This window comes from Neomonachus schauinslandi, chromosome 2, assembly GCF_002201575.2.
Source record: "Neomonachus schauinslandi chromosome 2, ASM220157v2, whole genome shotgun sequence".
NCBI lineage: Eukaryota > Metazoa > Chordata > Mammalia > Carnivora > Phocidae > Neomonachus > Neomonachus schauinslandi.
The window spans coordinates 133,116,247-133,140,200 of record NC_058404.1 but is presented as its reverse complement, the minus strand read 5'-3'; the positions used below and the strand labels follow the sequence as shown (position 1 = coordinate 133,140,200).

Genomic DNA, 23,954 nt, shown 5'->3' with positions numbered 1-23,954 from the left:
TGTGCACCTGGGCCCCAAGGCAGGCAAGGCTGGTCTCTGTTCAAGCCTGAGCACTTTTCCACAAATTTGGATGGTGAAGATTTGTTCATTGCTTTCATTTTCAGTGTGAACACTAGAAAAAAAAAAGCTCTCTGAGCAGTTGAAGAATGTGCCTGATCCTTCGCATTAGTGAAATTTTGTTCTTCTATATTTTCTTTTTTAATTTTTCAGTAGACTCCATGCCCAACATGGGGCTCAAACTCACCACCCTGAGATTGAGTCGCATGCTCTACTGACCGAGCTGGGCAGGCGCCCCTGAACTTTAGTTTTTCATTTAAATTCTGTCTGTTCCTTTTGTGGTGCAAAATTTAGCAAATATTTTCAGAGGGTTAACAGATCCTTGAAGCCATTTTAGACTAAAAAGCAGGAGAGGATCATCCTAAGGATGAAATGGTGGATGACAGCAGTTCTGCTGAAGCTGTCAGATGTGGCCCCTGGAGAAAAGTATTTACTACCTTAAAGGACTGGGCAGGGGGCAGTTCATGATGAAAAATGGAGAAAACTGTGGGAGAAAATAGGCATGACTTGACGTAGTACTCCCTACAGAAACTACAAATTTCATCATCTAGCTTACGGTTTAGAATTTAAAATACAACTTGTATTTTCATTTATATAATTTGCAAACCAAGCTTATGTTTTCCAGGCTAGGAAGACATGGAAGTCAAGAAGTACAATAGAATAAATACAGTCAGTTGAGCACAATTGAGAGTGTTCTAACAACACACCTAACTTGCATAGCGCTCCGTGCATGAGTTAAGCGTTCTAGGCACTTTTGTAGGTAATATCTCTCTTTTTTTTTTTTAAAGAATATTTTATTTACTTATTTGACGGGGAAAGAGAGCACAGCAGGGGGAGCGGGAGGCAGAGGGAGAGGGAGAAGCAGGCTTCCTGCAGAGCAAGGAGACTGACGTGGGACTTGATCCCAGGACCCTGGGATCATGACTTGAGCCGAAGGCAGATGCTTAACTGTCTGAGCCACCCAGACGTCCCTATAATATTTCATTTAGTTTCAATCATTGTATAGATTGCCTCTCAAATAAAATGCCAGACTGTCCTGACCATTATGTAGACAAATATATGAACAAGGAGGTATATTCATTCAAGTCTGCCTTTTCATTTTTCTAAACAGTTGCTTCACTGACCAAGAAACTTGGCATTTTTGGAAATTACATTTCAGAACTATCATTTATGTCAGTTTTGGGGAATGGGAAAAGGAAGTTATGGGATGTGGTGGGAAAGTGTGCATTTTTATTGCTTGCGGATGGGTGGTTCAGTCCCTTCTATCCAAGATCTGACTGTCTTTCCTTGGATTGTTTATTCAGACCAACATTTCCAGTTAGTCTTCTTCAAAATCAAGGGTTTGAAAGTCATCCCTTATAGTTTCCTAAAGCCACTGATGTCTGATTTCTTCATGCCTTGTTAATTGCCCTAAGAAGAGCATCATAACCGAATAAGCATGGTTGCCAAGGCTGTTTTAAACCATTCTTATGCCTGTGTATTTCCTCACCAAGAAGAAGGGGGGACAGTGGGTTAATTTTCCTTTTCTGTAGTACTTATCCCAGTGACTGTAATCTGTCTTCTCAGTAAGGCCCCGCCCTCGTTCTTGGTACTGATTGGACCTGGTGTCCAGTGTGTCATCATCGTCTTAGTGCACCTCTTGCAGAGGCAAATCCCGAATTTCCCAGAAGGCTGCTTCTCCACTTTTCCTGTCCCCAGGTGCTACCAAGCCCACTTGCTTCCCGGAGGGAGGTGACGGTCTTACAGTTTCAGTGCCAAGACCCTACGGGTTACTTGCTCAGCTGCTTCCTTTTCTAGAGGTGATCCAGGAAGGCTCTGACATCTCTTGGGTGCTTAGCAGAAGTAGTTCTGGAGCTCATGCTGACTCCTCCCAGTCCGGTGATGTTCTTCTCTTTCATACCTGATGGTTGGTTGGTTGGTTGGTTTTGGTTTTGGTTTTTTTGGTACCCAGGTGTCTGGTTGGGGGCATTATTGGAGAGGGGCACAAGGTCACAGTTGAAGATCAGTGTACTGACTCTGACAGAGTGCCATCCTGGCTCAGTCCCTCCGTTGTCCCCATTCCTGCCACTCCAGTGTGCTGCGTTCTCACCCCCACCTACCCTTCTATGTCCGTTTCCTTTTCAGATGCTCCTTGGCTCTGTCGTAGCTAAGCTCCTGGTAGAAACTCTGTGGCTTAAAATGAGTGTCCGTTTTGGAAAAGCTGTCTTCATTTTCCCTTTGCTACCTGTAGGTTCTTAGATAGTGAGCCAGATGCTGGGGCAGGCAGGAGGCTGCCCTGAAGGTGTTCTCCTTCGGAAACCAACTTGGCCCAGCACAGCCCCCCTCTTCCTTTTATGGTCTTTGTACTTGCCCTCTGCTGTACTCTGGAGAGGGTGTGGCATCCGGCAGGTAATCCTTGGCCTCCTGACCCAACAGGTTAAGAAAAGCAAACAAGTTAGTTGAGAACCAGTCATCAGCCAGCAGCCTCCTTTTGTTGTTGATGCAGGCCCTGTTGAGATGCTTATCCTTTTGGAAAAAGGGAACTTCCAAAGCCCAGAGCTTACACAGGGTTCCATGTAACAGGGCTTGATCTGTGGTTAAGCCACAGGTGCAGGAGACTTCTTTTTCCTCTTGAAGAGTATATCGCTCTTCTCTCATTTTCAAATGGCTGCTTGTCCCAGAAAAATCTGAAGAAGTCCTTGCCTCCTGCTTTTCGGTCTTGGAATTCAAGACTGCATTTCCTTCCACTCAGTACTGCTTGGTGCCCTCTTTAATGGCCCTTTCCTAAATCCAGCCACTTAGAGTTGTAGCACCGTCCTGCTTCCGGGGGCCTCAGCTGTGCCCCTCAGCTGCTCAACTTACTTTCTGTGCCACTTGACAAATACTCTGGGGAAGCCTCTGTGATTGTTCCAGACAGAAGATGACAGGGTTTCAAGTGCATAGTGTACAGAAACACTGACCTCAAGCCCACAGACTTGAACTCAGTCAAGCGAGGACAGTCACCAGAAGGGGAATGTTGCTTCATTGGGTTTAATGGCTTACTTTCTACCAACTTACAGAATATGATCAGTTTGTCAGTGCGGGCTATCAGTGTCATGAGCATATTACTCCAGTAAGCGCCAACACAGGTGTGAAATGTTAGTGTCAGCGTTTGTGTTTGGTGATTTCTTGGGGTTTTCTGGCTGTTCTCTTGAGTCACCAATTGGCACAAGCCAGGGGTATGTGCAGTTCGTGAGGGTTGCCTCACTGTGAGTCTTATTTTCATGTGTGGTGTATAACGTCTGCCACTTTGGTTTATAGTCCTAACCAGCATGTCCTAAGCAGTGTGAAGATAGACAAACAAAAATGAACTCTTATTCCACCTCTGGGGTTTGGTGGTTTTTTGTTTTGTTTTAAGGAAGTAACCTTGTGGACAGTTGATGTCTAGTTTTCCCATGGGGACTTATCTATGTGTCATTAATTGCCTAGAAACACCTTCCACTGGAAAAAGTATATATTGCTATCTACCACATGTACAAGTTAATATCTGTCTGGATATTTCAGCAAATTCAGTGACTTTGCCCAGAGAGAAATCTCCCATCATCTCTCACTGCTTGCTAGGCCAACTTTCCAGCCCTTAATCTAAGATGGAGGAGAATTCACTGGGCAGAGACTCATGGGCACAGTAGGTTCTTAACTGACAAGGAGAATAGCAGGGTTCTATTTTAACCCAGTCATTTCCAGTTTACTCTCTCTTCTCTGCCAGCGTTGACGGTCTCTCAAGGGTCGCCATTACGAATTGTTGGATGGGGATCTGTGTTCCTGCGGAACCCCAGGAGGCTTCTCCTGGCATGTGCCAGCACCTTTCATTTCTTCTGAATTGTGCTCCAGAATTCTGCTGCTGGCCCATGACGTCCATGCTGAGGCCACAAGAGAAACAGCTGTGTCAAATTCCCTGTCCTCCTTCAGCTGTGCCTTTAAGATGTGCCTGTTTGTTTACGTCACATTATCTTCTTACTAGGGTCCCCCAGGGTGCTTTTTCTGTAGTCTTCTGTAATAAATGGTTATATTTCTGAGCAACTGGTTTGTTTTTATCTTATCTAACCGGTACATTTTATTTTTTAAATTTTACTTATTTTGTTAGAGGAGGGGGAGGGGCAGAGGGGGAGAGAGAGAATCTCGAGCAGACTCCTGGCTCAGCACAGAGCCCGACAGGGGCTCGATCCTGCAGCCCCAAGATCATGACCTGAGCCAAAATGAAGAGTCAGACACGTAAACGACTGAGCCACCCAGTCACCCCTAACCTGTACATTTTATAATTCCTCTTTGAATTGGCTAATTGGAAGTTCAGAGCCTAATTTGCAGAGTGGCTCTAGAAAACTGTAGTACAATACTGTCCACTAGGAATACAATGTAAACCATATATGTGATTTTAAATTTTCTAGTAGCCACATTAAAAACTATAAAAAGGCAAGAAACCAGTGAAAATAATTTTTAAATTTTTATTTAATCCAGTATATCTAAAACATCACCACTTCAACATTTTATCAATGTAAATGTAAGTATGTTTCCCATTTTTGCACTAAGTCTTTGAACTCCGTCACTTTGGACCAGCCATGTCGGAGTTCTGTCTGGATGCTGTCGGGGGGCCGTCAGGCTTGTGCCGGCCATGCAGAATGAGCCTCGAAGAGGGTAGAAGCCTTCCCTTGGGTTCCATTTCTCTTCTCCCCATATATTCCCTTCTTCATATTCTCACTTGTGCACACACCAAATGATTAGAAACCTGTACCTTTATAAGCCACCTTGAATGATCCGTTTTGAAACAAGAGAGAAAGTGTTTTTCCAGAGGAGAGCTGAAGGGCTGAATGGCTGCGCACACTCAGGTGCATGGGTTTGCAGAATGTCTGATGGAGGAGGGGCACGTGTTTCCTATTCCCCTTCCTTTGAGCGGGGTCAAGCTGCTTATTCATGTCTGGGCAGAGCTTGAGCCTGCCCGTCTGAATTTATTCATTTTTTTCTTGGAGAAATTCAGGGAATGAGGGAGAGACCAGTGGTGAAAGTCGGGGCCTCCCACAATCAGTTAATTCGAAGAATGTTTTTTTTTCCTCTAAGGCTTTAAGAGAGGATTTCAGGTTTTTTAGGGATTGTCCTAGATTGACTGGGTAGTGTCCCAGATTTCTCTCTTGGTGAACTGACAGTTGGAGGAGTTTAGTTCTAAATGTGCATCAGAATTAATTGAACAACTCCCACCAATCACTTTATTGTCACTTGCTGTTCTTCCCATGGAGCGGTTATGTGAACTCAGACCAGTGGGAAGGAGGCCGCCGTGAAGTCACTGAGTCCATGTGAGACTTGCTGTAAACTTGGTCTGTATGTTGACAAGGGAAAAAGACTTTTGCCATGAAGAATTCTTTGTTCTCTTAATCACTGCGTGTGTTTAGCATGCGCTTTAGTTGGTATAAACAGATGTTTTTGAGGTATGTGACTATAGATTTAAATATCCCTTCTGTTCATATTCTTCCCTCATTAAAATTATACTTATCCTTCATTTTTTTTTTTTAAAGATTTTATTTGTTTATTTGAGAGAGAGAGCACAAACAGAGAGAGAGGCAGAAGCAGACTCCCCGCCAAGCTGGGAGCCCGACATGGGGCTCGATCCCGGGACCTGGAGATCACGACCCAAGCTGAAGGCAGACACCCAACCATCTGAGCCACCCAGGAGCCCCTTATCCTTCATTTTTTTTTTTTTTCAAATTTTTTGAAAAATAGAAACATGTGTCCCCGTATATGTATACAGAGCTATAAAGACAGTCTCTTAAAAAGAAAGGAAGAATGACAGTTGTGTCCGTCAAAGAGGAAAAAAAAAAGTTAGCTAGAATCCCAAAGCAACTATTCTTTCTTTGTTGTATGTCTTTCTAGTCCTGCCTATAAGATAGAGACAGAGGTTTTCTAACCCTGTTTCTTTCTCAACAATATACTTATTTTTCATTAGATGAAAAGTGAGCTTTAAGTACTCCACTCCTAATTTTATACAAAGAATAAATTAGTGGGCATAAGTGGATGGTCCTTTTGAAATAAAGGGGGATGTCTTTACTCATAAAATCATCCGTTGTTACTTGCTGTGAATATGCATGTTTTATTGATTCTTTTATATTTAGAAAAACGTCAGTGATGTGTTGAGAACTATTACTTACTCTTCCTGTTGTCAGCTCTTACTTAGACATAGAGATCCTCCCTTCCCTGGGTGGGAAGAATCCTCCTTCTTTGTGCAAAATCTGTCTCAGTACAAATCTCATCAAATCTCCATTGTCTGCTTCCCTCCACCCCCCAAAACACACACAGTGTAGGTACTTAGAAGTTTGCTGTGTGTGTATAGATGTCGTCAAAAGTCCAGTGACTCATTACCTTCGCTGTGAAGTCTTTTCTGTTTTGTCCGTACATCTGTGTTTGTAACAGTGTACTTTGTTATGCTACACTAATAGGCTGAAGCAGAGAAAGACCACGATAGCAAGAAGGCCAGACTGGAGAAAGAAACCAAGTCACAGTCGTCATCTTCATCCTCCCACAAAGAATCTTCTAAAACAAAGTGAGTATAGAGATTAGCAATAGCCCTGAAAGGTGATTGGGTCTTCTCAGGTCTTGACAGGGCAAAAACATTTTTCTTCTGCAGTAGGAGTGGGATCAGCACACTGTTGGGCTCATTTTGATGATGCGCTAAGTTTGTTTCATGTTGCTTTTATCCATGAGGACCTTTTGGGAATTAACAATTCATTGAATCCAAACTTAGGTTTATCAAAGACATTTTAACTATGGAAAATTTCCTGAACATCTGGAAGTAATTTCTTTCTAAAAGAATTTTTCATAAAAACAAGAAAGGTGCTATTATTATCCCTACTTTGTGGAATTGGAAACCGAGAAAATGACTTGTCCATAGTCACAAAATTCATGACAGATGGAACTGGCACTTGAACCCTGGGAGCCTGGGTTCAGTGCTCTTTCTTCAGGCGATTCCTGGGAGTGTCCAGGCCTATTCACTAAGTCTCTTGCTTTGGAGAGAGGTGGCGGCGGGGGTTTCCAGGAAGGTGTGACTATAAACAATAACTATTATTCACTCTCTGGTTTATTCAAGAAATCGCTTCATACGATGACTTGGCAAAAGAAAGTGTATAGTGTCACTGGGTGGGAGCCAACAGAGATTTGGGAGGGAAGGAGCGGGGAGGAGGGCGAGAGAAGGTGGCAGCTGGCTTGGCCGCTTGTCAGAGAAGGGTACAGGTTAGGGAGCAGCTAACAAGACTAACTTGATTGGGGGAGTTGGGATCTGTGGCAGACTCTGGGAGCTTAGTGACAAACCACACAACTTAATCCGTTTTTCATAGATCGGACTAGATCTTTCAAAGTCCCTGAAATTGGGCCTTTCTACAAGAATGGACTTCATGCTCTGTGATTTCTTAATTTTTGGTGTCGTCAGTCATTTTTTCTTACAACTACTAAAGTTATGTGGTTCGGGTTCTGTCTTAACTTAAAATTTTGCATGATGTTTCCTTCCAGAACATCCAGGCCCTCCTCTGAGCCCTCAAAGAAGGAAGCGCTTCCCCACCCACCTGCGTCTTCATCCTCCTCCTCCTCCTCCTCCTCCTCCCAGAAGCCAGCCAAGCCTGCACAAAAGAGGCCAAGGCGGGAAGCCGACCCCTGCAGCCAGGACCCTCCCCAAAGTGCCAGTAGTAACAAGGGCAACCACAAAGACTCTTCCGCCCCCAAGCACAGAAAAGTCGAGGGGAAGGGACCTGGAAGCAGTACAGAGCACAAAGTAAGTGGGGGGGCTGGAACTTACGGAGTGGAATCCATCAGTACATCTTTACTTTGAATTCCCAGATAAGAGAAGTTCCTAAGGATGGTATTTCAGAACTCTTCGTCACTGCTAATAGGGCAATAATGAGTTATTTGTGTTTAAGATTCTACCACGTTTTAGAGGGAGAGTAAAAAAGATGGTTAATATTCCATGTAAGTTTAGATGTCAGTTTATTCTTCCTTAACGAAGTGGTTCAGAGGTGAAAAGTCGGAATAGATTTTTGTGTTAATTTTCTATCCGGTGCTTTGCGTAAAAAATGTTACCTAGCTTAGTTCTTGGTTCACATGTTTGGTATCAGATACTTTGGTTTTTGGTTGTAATGGAAAAAAAATAGCCACTTTCTCAAATAATAGTGAAATATAAGGTCCTTTCTTCCTGCTAACCTGGGGTGTGTGTGTGTGTGTGTGTGTGTGTGTGTGTGTGTACTACAAGAAAATGTTACGTTTAGCTTTGTTGAGTATCTGTGCCTTGGACATTCTTGTCTTACATCTTTTTGGTCCTCAGTACAATCAGTACCTACAGTTTCAGATGAATCTAGCTGGGAAAATGCTTAGCTAAGCTACATTGTACAGTACTTGATTTCCTCTTTTTTTGAACTACTATTTTGGGCTAATTTAGAGGGGTGTGGTACCTTTAGGTCAATGGTTTTAACTGTTGGAGTGTGACCTGTATGATGATTTTTTTAAAGGGATCTTCTGGAGATACTGCATATCCTTTTCTAGTGCCTTCTTTGCCAAATGGTAACTCGAAACCAGGGAAGCCTCCAGTGAAGCCTGACAGGTAAGACCCTGGGTCCTCCTGCTTCTGTTTTCCTCCTGTTTCCTCTGCCCCTTCTCTGCTTCCTCCCTCCTCCGCCCCGTCTCCTCCCAGTCTTTTTCACCCCCTTCGTCTTCACTCATCTTGTCCCAGTCTAGTAATTCCAGGTTCCTCTGACTCACTGCTGATATTTGCTTCTCTTTCAGACAACAAGCAGATTTTCACATGAAGGAGGCCAAAAAGTTGAAGCAAAAAGCAGAGTTAATGGTCAGTTTGGCTCTTTCATCCCTTTGGTAGAATGTTTTCTGATAAGATCTCTGTGGTCTCATTGAATTCCCTATCACTGAACGGGGCGGGGGTGGGGGGTGGGGGGTGGGGGTGGGGGGGCGGGGCGCGTGCCGCGACATGGGCCACAAAGTAAAGCAGGATCAGCGGGTCTTAAGCAGCGAGGGGTAAGGGATTCTTAGTGAAATTATTCACTTTGACTCAGTCTGAACATGAGTGAATGAATAGACAGGGTACCTAGTGACAAGTTTTATATCTAAATGAATAGAAGTTAAATCTACCTGGTGGTGTTTGTTTTAATACATGAGGGCTTCCTCGTGCCACTGAGTCAGTTCTTTGGCTGTGGGAGACGAGTTCTGCTATTGAAAGTCGATCAGTTTGTGTTCAGCCTGAAACATTTCAGAAACTGAGGTAATCTGTGCTCCCAAATTGTCTTAACGCCCTTGAGATAATGGCCCGAGGAAAGAGTAGAACGAGTGCTGTTCGGTAAAATTTGAACATGAAGGTAATAATGAAGCAGTAAAAAAAACCGTGCTTTTACAGAATGAGCTCTCTTCCCCAGTGGCTGCTGGGACGTTCTGGGAAGCGGTGCTTTGTTGTTAATTGCATCCGTGATTGAATGTGCTGTTCATCCCTGCTGCAGTGTGATTACATCATGCCTGCCCTTTGTCGTGTTCAAACATCTGAGGCTCGGGGCCTTTTATTTATTTCATGTGTGCTCTAAGCCCCAACCCCTGCAAATACCATATATTGAACCTTGTACACATGAGAAGAGCATGGTGGCCCCCGAGACCTGGGCCTGCACTCTCTGCCCCAGTCTGCAGGCAGGCATCTCTCCTCAGATCCTCAGACCGGCTAGGGAGGGCTGGACCGAGACCCTGTTATCAGCCCCTGGGCATCAGCATCAGGGCAAGATGCTTATCAAATCCTTACTATGCGGGAATGCTGTGAGGGGTTCAAAGATCAGCCTCTGCCTCTAGACCTGTCTCCAGAGCGGCCCCGTTCCTAGGACGGCTGCATCTGCACTAAATGTGACAGTGTTTTTCCTGTCTCTCCCTTCCAGCTCCCCAGAGCTGGTGCCAGAACTGTAAGAACCTTTTGAGTTCTGCAAAAGAGTAAATATTCAGTACTTTGTCAGCCAGTTGTCTAAAACTTGCCCTGACATTGGACGCTTTCAGCCACTAGATTCCTTCATTATTTTTTTTTTTTTTTTAGTATTTTATTTATTTATTTGACAGAGAGAGAGACAGCAAGAGAGGGAACACAAGCAGGGGGAGTGGGAGAGGGAGAAGCAGGCTTCCCGCCGACCAGGGAGCCCGATGCGGGGCTCGATCCCAGGACCCTGGGATGATGACCTGAGCTGAAGGCAGATGCTTAACGACTGAGCCACCCAGGCGCCCCAGATTCCTTCATTATTCAAACAGTAGTCCAGGGGACTTTTTTTTTTTTTTTTATTAATTTGTATAGATGCACCTCTTCTTCCTCCCTGCCTAAGCTGCCCACATATCCCAGTGTGCCCAGTTCAGTCCTGGTTTATACCTTGTTGCATCTCATTTTAATAGCTAATAATAGCTCATTTCACTCTGAAAATATGCTGGTTTGGACAAAAGCCCGAATGGGCAGCCTCTTTATTTTTCTTTAATTCTCCTTTATTTGCACAAGGTCTCAAATCGGTCCATTTTGTGTTCCAAATCGTTAAGTGCACCACTGAACATAGAGGAGTGTCTTTTTTTTCTCTGTGTCCTACTCACTGTTGAGAAGGGAAGTGAGGCCGCTATTCTTAAACCCTGTCTCCGGAGCTACCCAGGGGGCTGTCACAGGAATGTTTTCGTTCTTACAGAATACTTCCCTCAAAGAAGCGGATATTGGCAATTTTTTTTTTTTTTTTTTACTATAGTTCCTTTTGTTTATACACTAAAGCCAGTATAAATCTTGGAATTTCCATGAAAGAAATGGCATTAAATAAACAAATTGAGGAGTTAAATTCTCACCAGTGAAGCAAACCAGTAAAGCCCTGTACTGCTGGTTTAGTGGGGGCGTGCCAATTTGATCTTTATTCTTTCACTAATTTTCAGGTTTTTTTTTTTTGAAATGTAAAACAGACTTTTTATTAAACATAGAAAACATATTTTTTAAGTACAGGAAGTTGACAGCACTTAATAAATACAATACTTAATGTTTCAAGTTTTTCTTAATTTTTCCTTATTTCTTAATTCAAGTTAGTTAACATATAGCGTAATACTAGTTTCAGGAGTAGAATTTAGTGATTCATCACTTACATATAACACCCAGTGTTGATCACAACAAGTGCCCTCCTTAATACCCATCCCCCATCTGGCCACCCCTCACCCACCTCCCCACCAGCAACCTTCAGTTTGTTCTCTACAGTCAAGAGTGTTTTATGGTTTGCCTCCCTCTCTGTTTTTATCTTATTTTATTTTTCCTTCCCTTCCCCTATGTTCATCTGTTTGGTTTCTTAAATTCCACAAGAGTGAAATCATATGGTATTTGTCTTTCTCTGACTGACTTATTTCACTTGGCATAATATCCTCTAGTTCCATCCACGTTGTTGCAAATGGCAAGATTTCATTCTTTTTGATGGCTGAGTAAGACTCCATTTTATATATACATTTGTGTGTGTGTGTGTGTGTACACACACACACACACACACCACATCTTTATCCATTCATCAGTCATTGGACATCTGGGCTCTCTCCATAATTTGGCTTATTGTAGATAACACTGCTATAAATAGGGTACGTGTGCCCCTTTGAATCAGTATTTTTGAATCCTTTGGGTAAATATCTAGTAGTGTATATGTTGGATCATAGGGTAGTTAGTTCTATTTTTAACTTTTTGAGGAACGTCCCTACTGTCACTGATTTTCTGAGCCTGGCTTTCTCTGGAAAAAATAGTTTAGAACAAAGTTATTTTTAAAAAGTTAGCAGCCCCACGCCATCTTTCTTTGCTGATATGTTACCATCTCCTTATACTCCTCTTGCATCTTTGCTGTTTTCCTTTTTGAACATATCAAGTTGAAAGCATTAGCAGAAACTACAAACTTGGATATGTGTTAATTGGTTGCTCTTATAACACATGGTCCATATGGCAAGTGTAGAGAAAAGGTGGGGGTGCTCATCACAGTCTCTGAGGAGCTGGCTGTGTTCCAGGGAGGAGAGCATTCCGTGACACCACGTGCCTTCAGGTTTAGGTGACCACCAGTATTTGAGCTTATTCATGTTTCTACTTGCCCTTTAAGGGACTCTGAAATTTTATCCTCCCTGGCCCAGGGATAGCCTTGTACACTTAACCCTGACTTCCAAATGAGATTGGATAATCTGTTTGGCTCTAAAATACATAAGACGATTATTGTTAGACATAAGTTCTAAGATGCTCCTTAAACCATGTTTCCTATTGCTTATAAGATAAATTTCCACACATGCAAAGAAATTTGTGTCTGCATCATTCTAGGTGTGTAGGAAAATCTCCTTCTCATGAAAATCACATAATTGTACACCAATAACAAGGGGACGATGTGCTTACTGCCTTGGTTTGAATGTGTAGTTTAAGACTTTGAGAGAGTAGTCTTAATAAGGTTTTCTTTTTCCTACTAAATTTTTGCTAAAAGAAATTTTGCAGTAGGTCAGAGCCAACAGGCTTTGGTTACCATTTTGAGTTCCTTTGTTCTCACGCTTTTCCCTAGCCATAATTAAGACAATGGAGGGAAGTTGAGGTAGAGAATATGGTTGAGAAACTAAACAGTTAAGTCTGTCTGAGGCCTAACATTGACCATGCTCTTCTACAGACAGACAAGGTTGGGAAGGCTTTTAAGTACTTGGAGGCCGCCTTGTCCCTCATTGAGTGTGGGATTGCCACGGAGTCGGAAAGCTCGACGTCCAAGTCGGCTTACTCGGTGTACTCGGAAAGCGCGGACCTCATTAAGTAAGTGCCACGTCATTTTGCCCTCTTGCTACGTGCTTCTCCTTCCTCGCCTTTTATTGTTCGAATCCACTCGAATTTAGTAGGAAGACAACTTAATAAAGGGGAGCCTTAAAAAAAAGTTACTGATCCAGAACCGTTTCTTGGGCCCGAAACGAAAATTGTATTCTAGGTGATGTGATAAAATGGAGGGACCAGGTCCAGCTCCATCCTCCTGCCAAGTGCACCGTGAAATGCCAGACCGTTCAGGGAGAGCCTGGTTTTTCCAGTTTGGCTGTCTTGTCAGATGCACTGGTAGCTCCGTGTCCACTCCCTTCTTTGTCTGTGTTTGGGCAGGGGACGCCGGGAGGACATGCGTCTACGTGGTTTCCAGCAGGTAACAGGCCAGAGAAGAGACATGTCCTTGTCTGCTTTGCTGAATGGCCTGAATTACTGCTCTAAAGCCTGGGGTTTTCTTCTGCATGGTTTTCATGTCTTCACATCTTCAGGAAAATCAACATAAAACCAAGACAAACCTAATAAGATATCTTTGTGCCTGGGATTTTCTAACTGCCTTTGGTTAACCTGATGTATTTTTATATTTTCCTATAGATTTATAATGTCGTTAAAATCCTTTTCAGACGCCTCAACTCCACAAGAGAAAATATTTGCTGTTCTATGGTGTGTACTTTTATTTTTCCTTGTCTAAATAGTATTTGCTTTTGCATCTTTTGCTGTTATAAAAAAGATTTTGAAATTTGTTTTCTTAACATGGGAATTAATAACGAAAGGCAGAACAATAACAGAAAGTAGGATGCGTGGTCAAGAGGTTCATCCCGCTGATAGTTATTTTTTATGAAAGACGTCTTACTGCCATTTTACTGTTGACTCAGTAGATGCTTTGGTCTCATGACTTAAATGATATTCTTGTGTATTTGTGTTTTTCCACCAATATTTACTTTGGGGGGGAGGGACCAGAGGGAGAGGGAGAGAGAGAACCTTAAGCAGCCTCCACGCTCAGTGTCAGCTTGATCTCAGGACCCTGAAGTCATGACCTGAGCCGAAATCAAGAGTGGGATGCTCAACCAACTGAGCCACCCAGGAGCCCCTTTATGCCTTATCTACTTTTGATGATAATGTGAGCAGTACAGTAAGAGTCTTAAGATGTTCTCCTCATGTAGATGAGGAAAACCCAGCGTGTTCCTTAGACTATAAAATGTTAATTAGATGGCTTTGTGTAGTAGTGATACTCGTGTCTACGAAGTAATTCTTCACTTTAACTTCTGTTTATGTTCATAGCATGCGTTGCCAGTCCATTTTGAACATGGCGATGTTTCGTTGTAAAAAAGATACAGCAATAAAGTATTCTCGTGCTCTTAACGAACACTTCAGCAGTTTTTTCAAAGTTGCCCAGGCACCTTCTCCATGCATTGCAAGGTAATAAAAAGTCTAATTTAAATAATTCTTAAGATCAAGTTATCTCTTTATTTAGCTCTTGCTTTTGCAACCATTTGTATGACTTTGGCTTTCTAAAAATTGTGTACATGTATGTGCTGATTTGCTCCTTAAATTATGAGCATATTTCTACCTTTTTGAGGAATAGGTATAAGTCAAGGTGTTTGCTGAGTGAGTAACATAAAAAGATAATTACAAAGAATATAGGGTCAAAATTTTAGAGCTTTGAGGATCTTCAGATACGCCTAACAACACAAAACAAAGGCAGAGCCAATCAGAGCCGAAGTCTTTTCTCCATCTACGTGACCTGTTGTCTTGGCATTTCAGTAAACAAGAACTTTCCAGAACCGAATGCCCTTATCTAGGATCCATGACAGTAATATTAAGAATGAAAACTATCTCTAGCTGACTCCTGCCTCCTTTGTGAACTGAAGGTGTTCATCTGTGCCATAAGATGTTGAAAAACAGAATTTTTATGCAGGTGTTGTTAAGATGAAGTTAGAATTTTCTTCCCTGTAGTACTTACCTAGCATTTTGTTTTGTTTTTTTTTTTCAAATTGGTTATACTCCTTGAAAAGTTCCCCGTTCTGATAAGTTTTGCTATTTTAAGAATATCACCTAGAAGATTGCCCCATTTCTAGCACCTTCAAGAGAAAAGAGTCCCATATGGCCTCTCTTAAAAAAAAAAAAGTCCTGATTGAGAAGTAACTTTTCACCTCTGAAAATTTTCATGACTCTCACCTCAGATGTAAATTGTCAGCCACGTTATTTTTTTTTATTTTTTAAAGATTTTATTTATTTATTCATGAGAGACAGAGAGAGAGGCAGAGGGAGAAGCAGGCTCCCAAGGAGCAGAGAGCCCGATGCGGGACTCGATCCCAGGACCCTGGGATCATGACCTGAGCCGAAGGCAGAGGCTTAACCATCTGAGCCACCCAGGCGCCCCAGCCACGTTATTTTAAATAACTCCTTCACCATTTGTCCAGCCACTGTATAGCTAGCACCTTCTTTGTACCAAACCTGGTTTTTAGGTACAGGGGTAAAGCAGTATACAGAGCAGACAGGAATTTCTGCCCTCACGGAGCTGCCACTCCAGTCCTTCACAGTGTACATTCTGCGGGGGACACTTGGGGTCCCTGCAGCCCCCCAAGGGCAGATGGACCCAATCATGAGGCTCCTGCTGTTTGACCCATCTTTCCATTACTTTTTAGATCGAAGTGTTTTCCTCATGTTTCTCACTTGAGGCCCATCAGGCCCTTGTTAACTTGCATGTGCAGGTATGTAGCCAGAAGGAGAGTAGAGAGAAGACTGCATCCCCTGATGCGTAGTACCTCTTTCCCAGTCTCCTCGGAGGCTGTCCTGTATTCATCTAGTCATTGATTCAGTAGATACTTGGGAAGAGCCTACTCTCTGTGTTAAGTGCTAGAAATGCAAAGATTCATAAGAAATGGTCCCAGCCTTCAAGGAAGGAAAAGGAATAGACAGAAGAGTATAATGGGATGTGAGAAATGCGGTGGATAAATTCATAGGTAAATGCAAAGAGACCAGTTCAGGTGGTGGCCAAAGGGAGGCCATGCTGTCTCCCTGGGGTCCAGAAGAGGGCCAAGTGTGGAGTGGGTGCTCGGTCAATGTTTGACTGGTTGAGAGAATGAATATATAGGAGATTAGAACTGTCTTCCCAGGGAAGCACTGTTTTGGTGGAAGTTAGAACTGAGGGTGGGGGAGGAAGGGATTTCAGGCCGAGGGGGTAGACTGTGTAAATGGACCAAGCACATTCGGAATGTAGATGTGCCCACCTGATTCTGGGTCCAGCGAAGGACGCCTTGCGTCCGTCCAGCTACTTACTTTCTCTGTTTGGTGGCCCCATTTTGTTGTGTGCCGTTAAGTAAATTCCCCAAATCCTGAAGGTGAAGGGTGTCTCTGATCTTATAGAAGTGATTTTCATCTTGGCTAGTGCACCCCAAACTTTGTAACTTGGACCGCAGTCCCAGAGACAAGAAGTCCGTGATCTGCGGGGTTAAGGTGATGAACCGGTTCTCTTCTTTGTCCCGCCTCCCAGAAGCACAGGCACACCGTCCCCTGTCTCTCCAATGCCTTCTCCTGCCAGCTCCGTCGGCTCCCAGTCAAGTGCTAGCAGCGGAGGGAGCAGCGGCATGCCTGTCACCATCCAAAACATGACGTCGTCTTATGTCACCATTACATCCCATGTCCTTACCGCCTTCGATCTTTGGGAGCAGGCTGAGGTCCTGACGAGGAAGAATAAAGGTAAAAGGCTCTGTGGTGGTAATTCCCGGGGCGTGGGGATCTGGAGGGAGTGCCGTTGTTGGTTTGTATTTTATGTTCAGTGTTCTGAAGACAAGGGAGTGTGGAGCTATTTGCTGTCCTCCCTCGGCCTCCCGACCCAGCCGCAGTTCTTGCTTGAGCCCTGTGACACGGAGCCAGGCTTCCGTGACCACATCTCCGCAAAATTAAAGTAGAAGTGGTTGCGGCACCTTGCCCTCCAGACGTTCTGGCATCATCGTTTCAGCCCGAGCTGAAGTGCCGGCGACAGGGCAAGGCTCGTGAAGACGGGAGGGGACCGACTGTCTGCGCACAACCCCTGTGTACGAGAGGTAGTGTGACCTAAATAGCGAGTCGCACGCTTGTTTTCAGTATCTGTTGAGAAAGACGGTCAGCAGCAGTCTAAGAAGCGTGGCATAGCAGACAGTCCTGAGGCTTCTTTGAGAGGAAGAAACCCGGGAGAGAGCCAAGGCCTAGGCGGTGGTGGAGCGTGGGCCGTTAGAGGGACTGCCCGTGGGCGCCCGGCGAGCGCTGAGTGGAAGCGGCCCTGCCCCTGCCCCGGATGCCGCTCCGGATTCTCTCCTGGCTCTAGGGACGGCAGTGGCCAGCTAGCTGTAGCCACTTACTTTTCTCGTAGCCTCTTAGAATTTTACTTTCTTTCGTAGCAAACTAATGATGCTTTTCACCTGTTGGGGCTTTTTTGTTTCGTTTTGTTTTGATTCAGCCCCCCACCAGCCCGTAGTACAGGTTGGGTAGCTTCCAGCACGTGCCCTGGGCCAGGCATGATGGAGTCAGCTTGGGAACTGGCTCAGGGCCCAGCCTGGCGCCCAGTGGAGGGATGTGGAGAACTAGCGAGCCATTAACGGTAGTAGATGGCGGTTTTTGGCTGTGATGAAGTACAGAATATTGTGGGGATACAGTTGCTGGAACTTTGACTTTTTATGTTTCCGTTTTTATTTTTGTGTGTGCAAATGTGTTCACTTGGTTTTGGTTTTGCTTTGTTTGCAGAATTTTTTGCTCAGCTCAGCACAAGTGTGTGCGCCTTGGCCCTCAACAGCAGTTTGATGGATCTGGTGCACTATACAAGACAGGGTTTTCAGCGGCTAAAACAAGCAACCAAAACACCTTAACGGAGGCCCAAGTTGATTTGATGGCTTGGGAACTTTTTTGCACATTGAAAGCCTCAAAAACAGTTCAGACGTTTGTCTCATCAAGACACCAAACTCGAGAAGAGAAGCACCATGAGATGGCCAGGACATTTGTCCGCTTAAGCTTTCAAGAACTTATGTGATCATTGGTTGGACATGGTGGTTATACAGAAGCAGAGAGGAGGAGGCTGGCCTCAGAGATGATCTTGCCTTTCCTAACTGAAGGACAGAAGTGCAATGTAGACTAAGTGGGCGTATGAGTGGTCTAGAAACATTTCCGTACTTTTTTTAACCAGCAGGATACAAATGGCAGATGAAATGAGGAGAAGCAGTTTCAGCTCTGAGAGCAAGTTCATGTCATCTCAGTAGCCACCCTAGTCTATTCCCAGAAGGAAATATTTTAAACAATGAATTTTGGTGTAGGGTTTTGTGGATGATTTTTTTTTTCTTTTAAGTTTTGGGGGAAATCTTTGTTTAGTAAATTCTTAACGGTCATCTATAAAGCGTAAGTTGTGAAGGACTCCACTGTACCCCACTTTCTGCCCGTGAACAGTGACTTTGATAATACCAAGTATTGTCACAATTTATAAAATTGAAGGCAACTCCCCCACACCCCCCACGCCCCTGTTGCCTGGAGTACCGCGCGTTCACCCCACTTCTGATTTCTCCGTCACTGCTGAGAGTCAGCCTAAGTCCGAGCAGTGGAGCGAGGAGCTGCTGCCCACGGGGACGCCATCTTGAGATCGCATGCACGATGGAGGACGTGGCGGTGTCATCTCCACCCCCTGCTTCAGCGAAAGGCAGTCACCATTGACTATATTCTGAATTTTCTACCTTGGGGAAGAAGGGAACCAACATTTATACCCGACCAGATGGCTAAAGTGCTTTTTAATTTTTGTTTAAGTAGAGCTGGAATTTGAGGTGCTGATCTGTGGTCTACAGTTATGTGGTAACTCATGTTGTCTAACCAACTCAGAATTTTGTCAGCAAACAAAGAAAAATGAAATCTACTTCTTAGAGAGGCTATATTTTTCTGCTACAGATTATTTTATATTTATAGCAAAAGTAGACTTTCTGAGCCCTTGATTGTCTAGGGTAAGTCAACTCCCAGGAGGATGTGGAGATTTGGGTGGTTAATTAGACTTAAAAAAAAAAAAAAAAAAAAGTCACCACATGCCTTCACTCCAAAGTGTTCTCAGTCAACTAGATTCGATTGGATTGAAGAACCGTGGCCTTCCCATATGTTGTTATTGCCATATTCTAGACGTTAAACCAAGTTCATAGGGAATGACCTAAAATGAAAGAACACAGTCAAAATTCCCACGTAACCATAAGCACAGATTTTTTTTTTTATTGAAACTTTGAAGGCTATTGGAAGCATTATTTTGAGTGCAGTGTTGTTAAAAGCCAATTCTTGATATCCCTTTTAGAAGTAGAATTTGCACATGTATTAAAATTGAGGAGTGAGTGTTATCGCTACCATCGGTTCATTTTTTTCTCTCCCTTTATCCCATTCTGCCCCTCTACATTTTGTTTCCTACCCAGAACATTTGTCATTTTCATATTATTAATGAAGAAGGGAGTGCCATCTTTATAAGGAAGAGGTCGAAGGTCCATACAAGGAATGTAAGAACTCGGTGATCTGGTCAATACGTAAAGAGATGTGTAGAGGATGGGAGTGATGATGATTTCTCACGTATGAATTGTTCGTGTGAAGCTGTTCCTTCAGTCTCTCAGCCAGCCTCTTCTTTGTTATCAGTAGCTAGTTCAGAGGTTTGTTACCTCATGTTTAGGTTAAAGCCAGAGAGTTACAGCAGTACTACTATCTGAGCATGAGGACTGGATGTGTGGTCTTGATGGACCGATTTCATTCGCTGATGTTCTAAAGCAAGGCCATTTAACAAAACCTTTTGTTAAATGAGCAGTAATTGTCTGTTGGGTTGTGGCATCATGCCCATCTCTTGTATGTGTGAAACAAGACACCAGATTCAGGTTTCTGTGGTTATTTAATGTCCTTTTCCCACTTATTCACTTGGCCTTCTCTGCCCCTTTGTCCCACCATTCCCCAGTACAAGTCACCTGTCAGTTTGGGAAGCTGTGTCTTTTTCGGACAGGTTCTGATCTATGCAGATGTGTTGGAGTGTGTGTGTGTGTGTTCTGTCAGTGAGCGACACTGCTCCTGTGACTAAAGACATCTCGGCGTCAATTGCTCAGCCACTTCTAAAAAAAAAAAAAAAACTGATTGCTTTTTCAGTGGCCTTATTCTTCGTGTGTAGTGTTTTTCTCCCCTGACCTTTATATTAAGAATTTATTTGTCCCTTGAAAAACTAATCAATTTGCAGAGATCAATTTGTAGTATTTTGAACATGGGATATTTCCGATTCTTACTGCCTTGTACCTAAAAGAGGATTCCCAGTGGCTATTTTTTAAATAGAGTATGTGAAAAATAGTGGCTGATGAATCCTTAATGTTCATAAGGTCTTTTTTTCCTGTTACAGTTGTATATAGAAATCTTAAAGAATTTTAAAAATCACTGCACTTTTTCACTGCATGCTTAAATTCCCAAAGGCAGAATTTGTACTGAGGTAGATCATTGAAAGGACTAGATTATAAAATGAGACAAATAACAAAGCATCTTAAGGAGTGAAAATTGAGTGTAAAATCTTGCCTTTGGCACTACAGTTGTGTGTGTGTGTGTGTGTGTGTGTGTCTTTACTAGGAAATGGAAGAACACTGTTTTACTTTTTAAAATGTTGAATGTTTCTGTCATTTCTGGAGATAATTAAAATGTGAATCACTGAACTTGAGATTTTAGCCAGACTAGGAGCCCTGCTAAAGGATGATAAACACTTCACTGAAATTTACCAAATGACACTGGGTTAAGAATGTGAAAACATTCGCCACATGTGAGCTGCGGTGAAGAAGCGAGGGTCCAGGGGGTGTATTATCAGGACGAGAGCTGCAATAGCATGACTTCTAGGATACACTCAGTGCTGACTGGTAATGAATCAGAATTTTTCTTTTTTTAAATAAAAGGATCTTTATTTTATAGATCTGTTTTGACCAAGATATTTAGCTTTTCCCCCTAGACAAATTAGAACACATTTATATCCTTTGATTCCAGATCCCAGGCTTTTGAGAAGCTAAGAGTTGACCCCTTTCTGGCTGAAAACTTGCCTTAATTGGTACCTTAAATATTCATGTCAGTAGAACCAGGAGCTTACTATTTTGTTAGGATTCCTGTCCAATAATTTTTAGAAGCAAAAAGATGAACCATTATGTCCTTCAAAATGAACAGCTTTTGTATCTGATACAGAAAGGAGATGTGCGTGTGTTGTACGCATACATACGCATTCACACACACACAGACTATGAGGCTGGTTGAATTAGATGTATTCATTGTGCCTTTGTTGACCAAACCTAATTTTGAAATAATACTAATTTGGGATAATGCTGTATTTATTTAATACGGCTTTAAGACATGTTAATGTGGGTCTTGTACCTTTTGTTCTGCTTCATGAAGTTTGAGGCATATTTATTCATCTTCAGGTAAATGAATCAAATAAGGCTTGATTCCCTACCTCCCACCACAGATTCTACTTTTTTCTTAAGGATTTATTTTCCCAGACACTACACAAATCTTTGAAAAACGTTGCCACTTCTTCTACTACAGTCTTTACCATCAATTGCCAGTATTTCAGTTTTGCAAGGATATTTGGGCTTCTTTTAGAAACACAAATGCAGAGATTTGCTCACTGGAAAGTGAGTTGTGTGTGGGGCTACGGAGGCGAGTCAGGATTATGGTGGTACTTCTTTGTTCCCTTTCTGTAATGGGTTGTCTCTTCTGATTGTTTTTGGTCCTGTTGAGAATTGATGAATATAAGGTTTTTCCTGTGCCTTTTCATCTTTTGTCCTTTTGTTTGCTGGAGGTTGAGTGGCAGAATTACATGGTGTTGGGGATCTTCCTTCAAACATTGCAAGGGGTATTTGTACCATATAAACCTCCAATATGCAATCCAGTCGTGTTGGTTTCTCGGTGACTAAGAATGATGACCACTGGCCATGTTCTTTAGTTCTTAAGATGAGCTGGCAAGCACCACCTATCTACTTAAGGGGGCTGTGGACTTCCTGTTGTCCTAGGGAAATCACACAATGTTCCACTGTGCAACAGATCTCAACAGGTACTGTGATGGGTAGAAAAGTGCCTGTATTTCTCTACCAACAAGGGCAGGAAGGAAGCCTACAGCTCCCTGTGAGCCTAGATAATACTCTCTCGGCCTGCAAGGACAAGGGAATAAGACCACTGGCAGCAAGGCTGGCCAAGCTGCACTGGTGAGACCAGGCGGTGGCCGACCTAAGGCAGATAACGTGCTTTGCTTATAAAAGTAGATGTTTAAGTGATGCTTAACACAGGCAGTATTAACTTCGCCTTTTGTTCAGGCCATCAACATGTATTGTTAAAATTACTGCACGTTCCCCCTCAGATATCAAGTATACACTGTTCATGTTGGGGTGTGTGTGTGTGTGTGTGTGTGTTTATAGGTATGTGTCCCAAATCTTTTTTGTCTTTTTCTGAATGTGATCATGTTTTGGATGATACCTGAGCAGGGTTGCCTTTTTTTATTTATTACCATTATATATTATATTATATTATATATTTGTTGCTTTCTTATAACTTTAGAGGAAGTCAAATCTTGGTATTAAAATTGTTTAAAAAAGGAATAAATTGCCCAGTTGATAAATGATCACTGGTCTATCTAAAATACGAATTTGTCTCTAGTTCTTGTGGAATAATGTGCCAGCTGTCTAGTCCACACAGTGAGTTTGTACGTAGGCTAGGGAAGCAGGGATGCTCTCAGCGGGAAGATGTGCAACACAAGTAAGGGGGACGCCATGTATTGTATCTACTTCAGCAATGGAACTGCAACTTGGGGCTTTTGTGAATAAAATTTAGCTGCCTTGTATAGTCCTTTGAAAGAGACGTATGTGATCTGTGAAAATTATAGTTTTCTTTTTTTAGAAGAAAAATTTGCAAAAGATCTTTCCAAAGATAACGTGCCACAGATCTTTTGTTTGTTGTTCTCTGTAATGAGGATTAATTGCTGTTTAAAAAGACATGTAATTGACTTGTTAATCTTCAAATTCTTTCCTTTTCACAAGAGGATCGAGCTGTAAAAAAAAAAATAATAATAAAAATTTAGAGAAATCATTGGGGCTGAATCCATGCTTTCATTTGCCTGAATAAAGTAATTCCTAAAATTGCTATATATAATTACCACTTAGCCAAGAAGAGTCTGACACGGTGGAATGACATGCCCTTGTTCACAATATGTATTTATTGTTGAAATGGGAAAAGAAGTGTGGGCAGAGGGAAGCTCATCCTTCTCTTTCTTTGGTTTATTTTTAAGAACTTCAGTCACACACGAATTACCCTTCACCAGTGTGGCATCTTCTCTGACATTAAGGGCCAGGGGCAACGGTGACCTTAATTTGCCTGTTTTCAATGTTTGTTGGGTGGACAGATCTGTAGAATGTTGGTGTTGAAAGGTTTTGAAAGGCCATCTGGTCTCTCCTCCCTTTGCTACTCTGAAAGAACTCATGTTCTACCTCAGTGCTTTTAGTAAATCAGGAAAAACCTAGGTGCTGAAATCTGACTTGCTGAATTTGAATCCTGGCTCTTGAGTTTGCTATGTGGCCTTGGGCAAGTTACTTAACCTCTCTGGGGTCTTCTCATTTTTATAAACTTTCTTGATTTGGTATCTACCTAGTAGTAAGATGGTGAGGATTAGGCTTGATGGTTTATGCGCTTAGCATAGTACTTGGCATGAACACTCACAAACTGGTGGCTCCTTTAATTTACTCCTTCCCCTTACTGCACCACAATATCCCCACAGCTACCCTCCAGCCTCTGACCGAACACTGATAAAGACCTCACTACCCTCCTCTTCCTTTTCCATCTTTTGTTCCATAGGTTAGGTTGACCTCTACTTACATTGATCCTACTGAACAGACCCCCAATCTCACTCAGCAAGCTTGTGGCAGAGTCGACAAGCAGCAAGAACCGGTAAGCACGTGTGGAGAAAGGGTGTTTTTAGTCCCCATTAAGAGAAGCTGTAGGGCAGACATCTCATTTGAACTAGGCCTTGAAAGATGGGCCATAAAATCTCTGGTTTTCATCTTTTTCACAAAAAATGTCCCATGTCCTAGCTTGTCTATTACAAATTTTCAGTAGTAGTTGTCCTTTGTAT

General features: G+C 42.9%; 1 protein-coding gene across 1 annotated transcript in view; it reads left to right on the top strand.

Moving 5' to 3' along the window:
• Positions 1–22,908, top strand: part of AFF1 (AF4/FMR2 family member 1) — a 94,897-nt gene extending 71,989 nt beyond the window's left edge. Inside the window, exons 12-20 of the mRNA XM_021702294.2 lie at positions 6,498–6,601; positions 7,564–7,822; positions 8,553–8,644; positions 8,827–8,887; positions 12,711–12,847; positions 13,436–13,504; positions 14,123–14,260; positions 16,338–16,543; positions 17,567–22,908. Coding sequence (XP_021557969.1) covers positions 6,498–6,601; positions 7,564–7,822; positions 8,553–8,644; positions 8,827–8,887; positions 12,711–12,847; positions 13,436–13,504; positions 14,123–14,260; positions 16,338–16,543; positions 17,567–17,688 — 1,188 coding nt within the window. The 3' untranslated portion in view covers positions 17,689–22,908. The remainder of the gene's footprint in view (positions 1–6,497; positions 6,602–7,563; positions 7,823–8,552; positions 8,645–8,826; positions 8,888–12,710; positions 12,848–13,435; positions 13,505–14,122; positions 14,261–16,337; positions 16,544–17,566) is intronic.
• Positions 22,909–23,954: the final 1,046 nt, after the last annotated feature.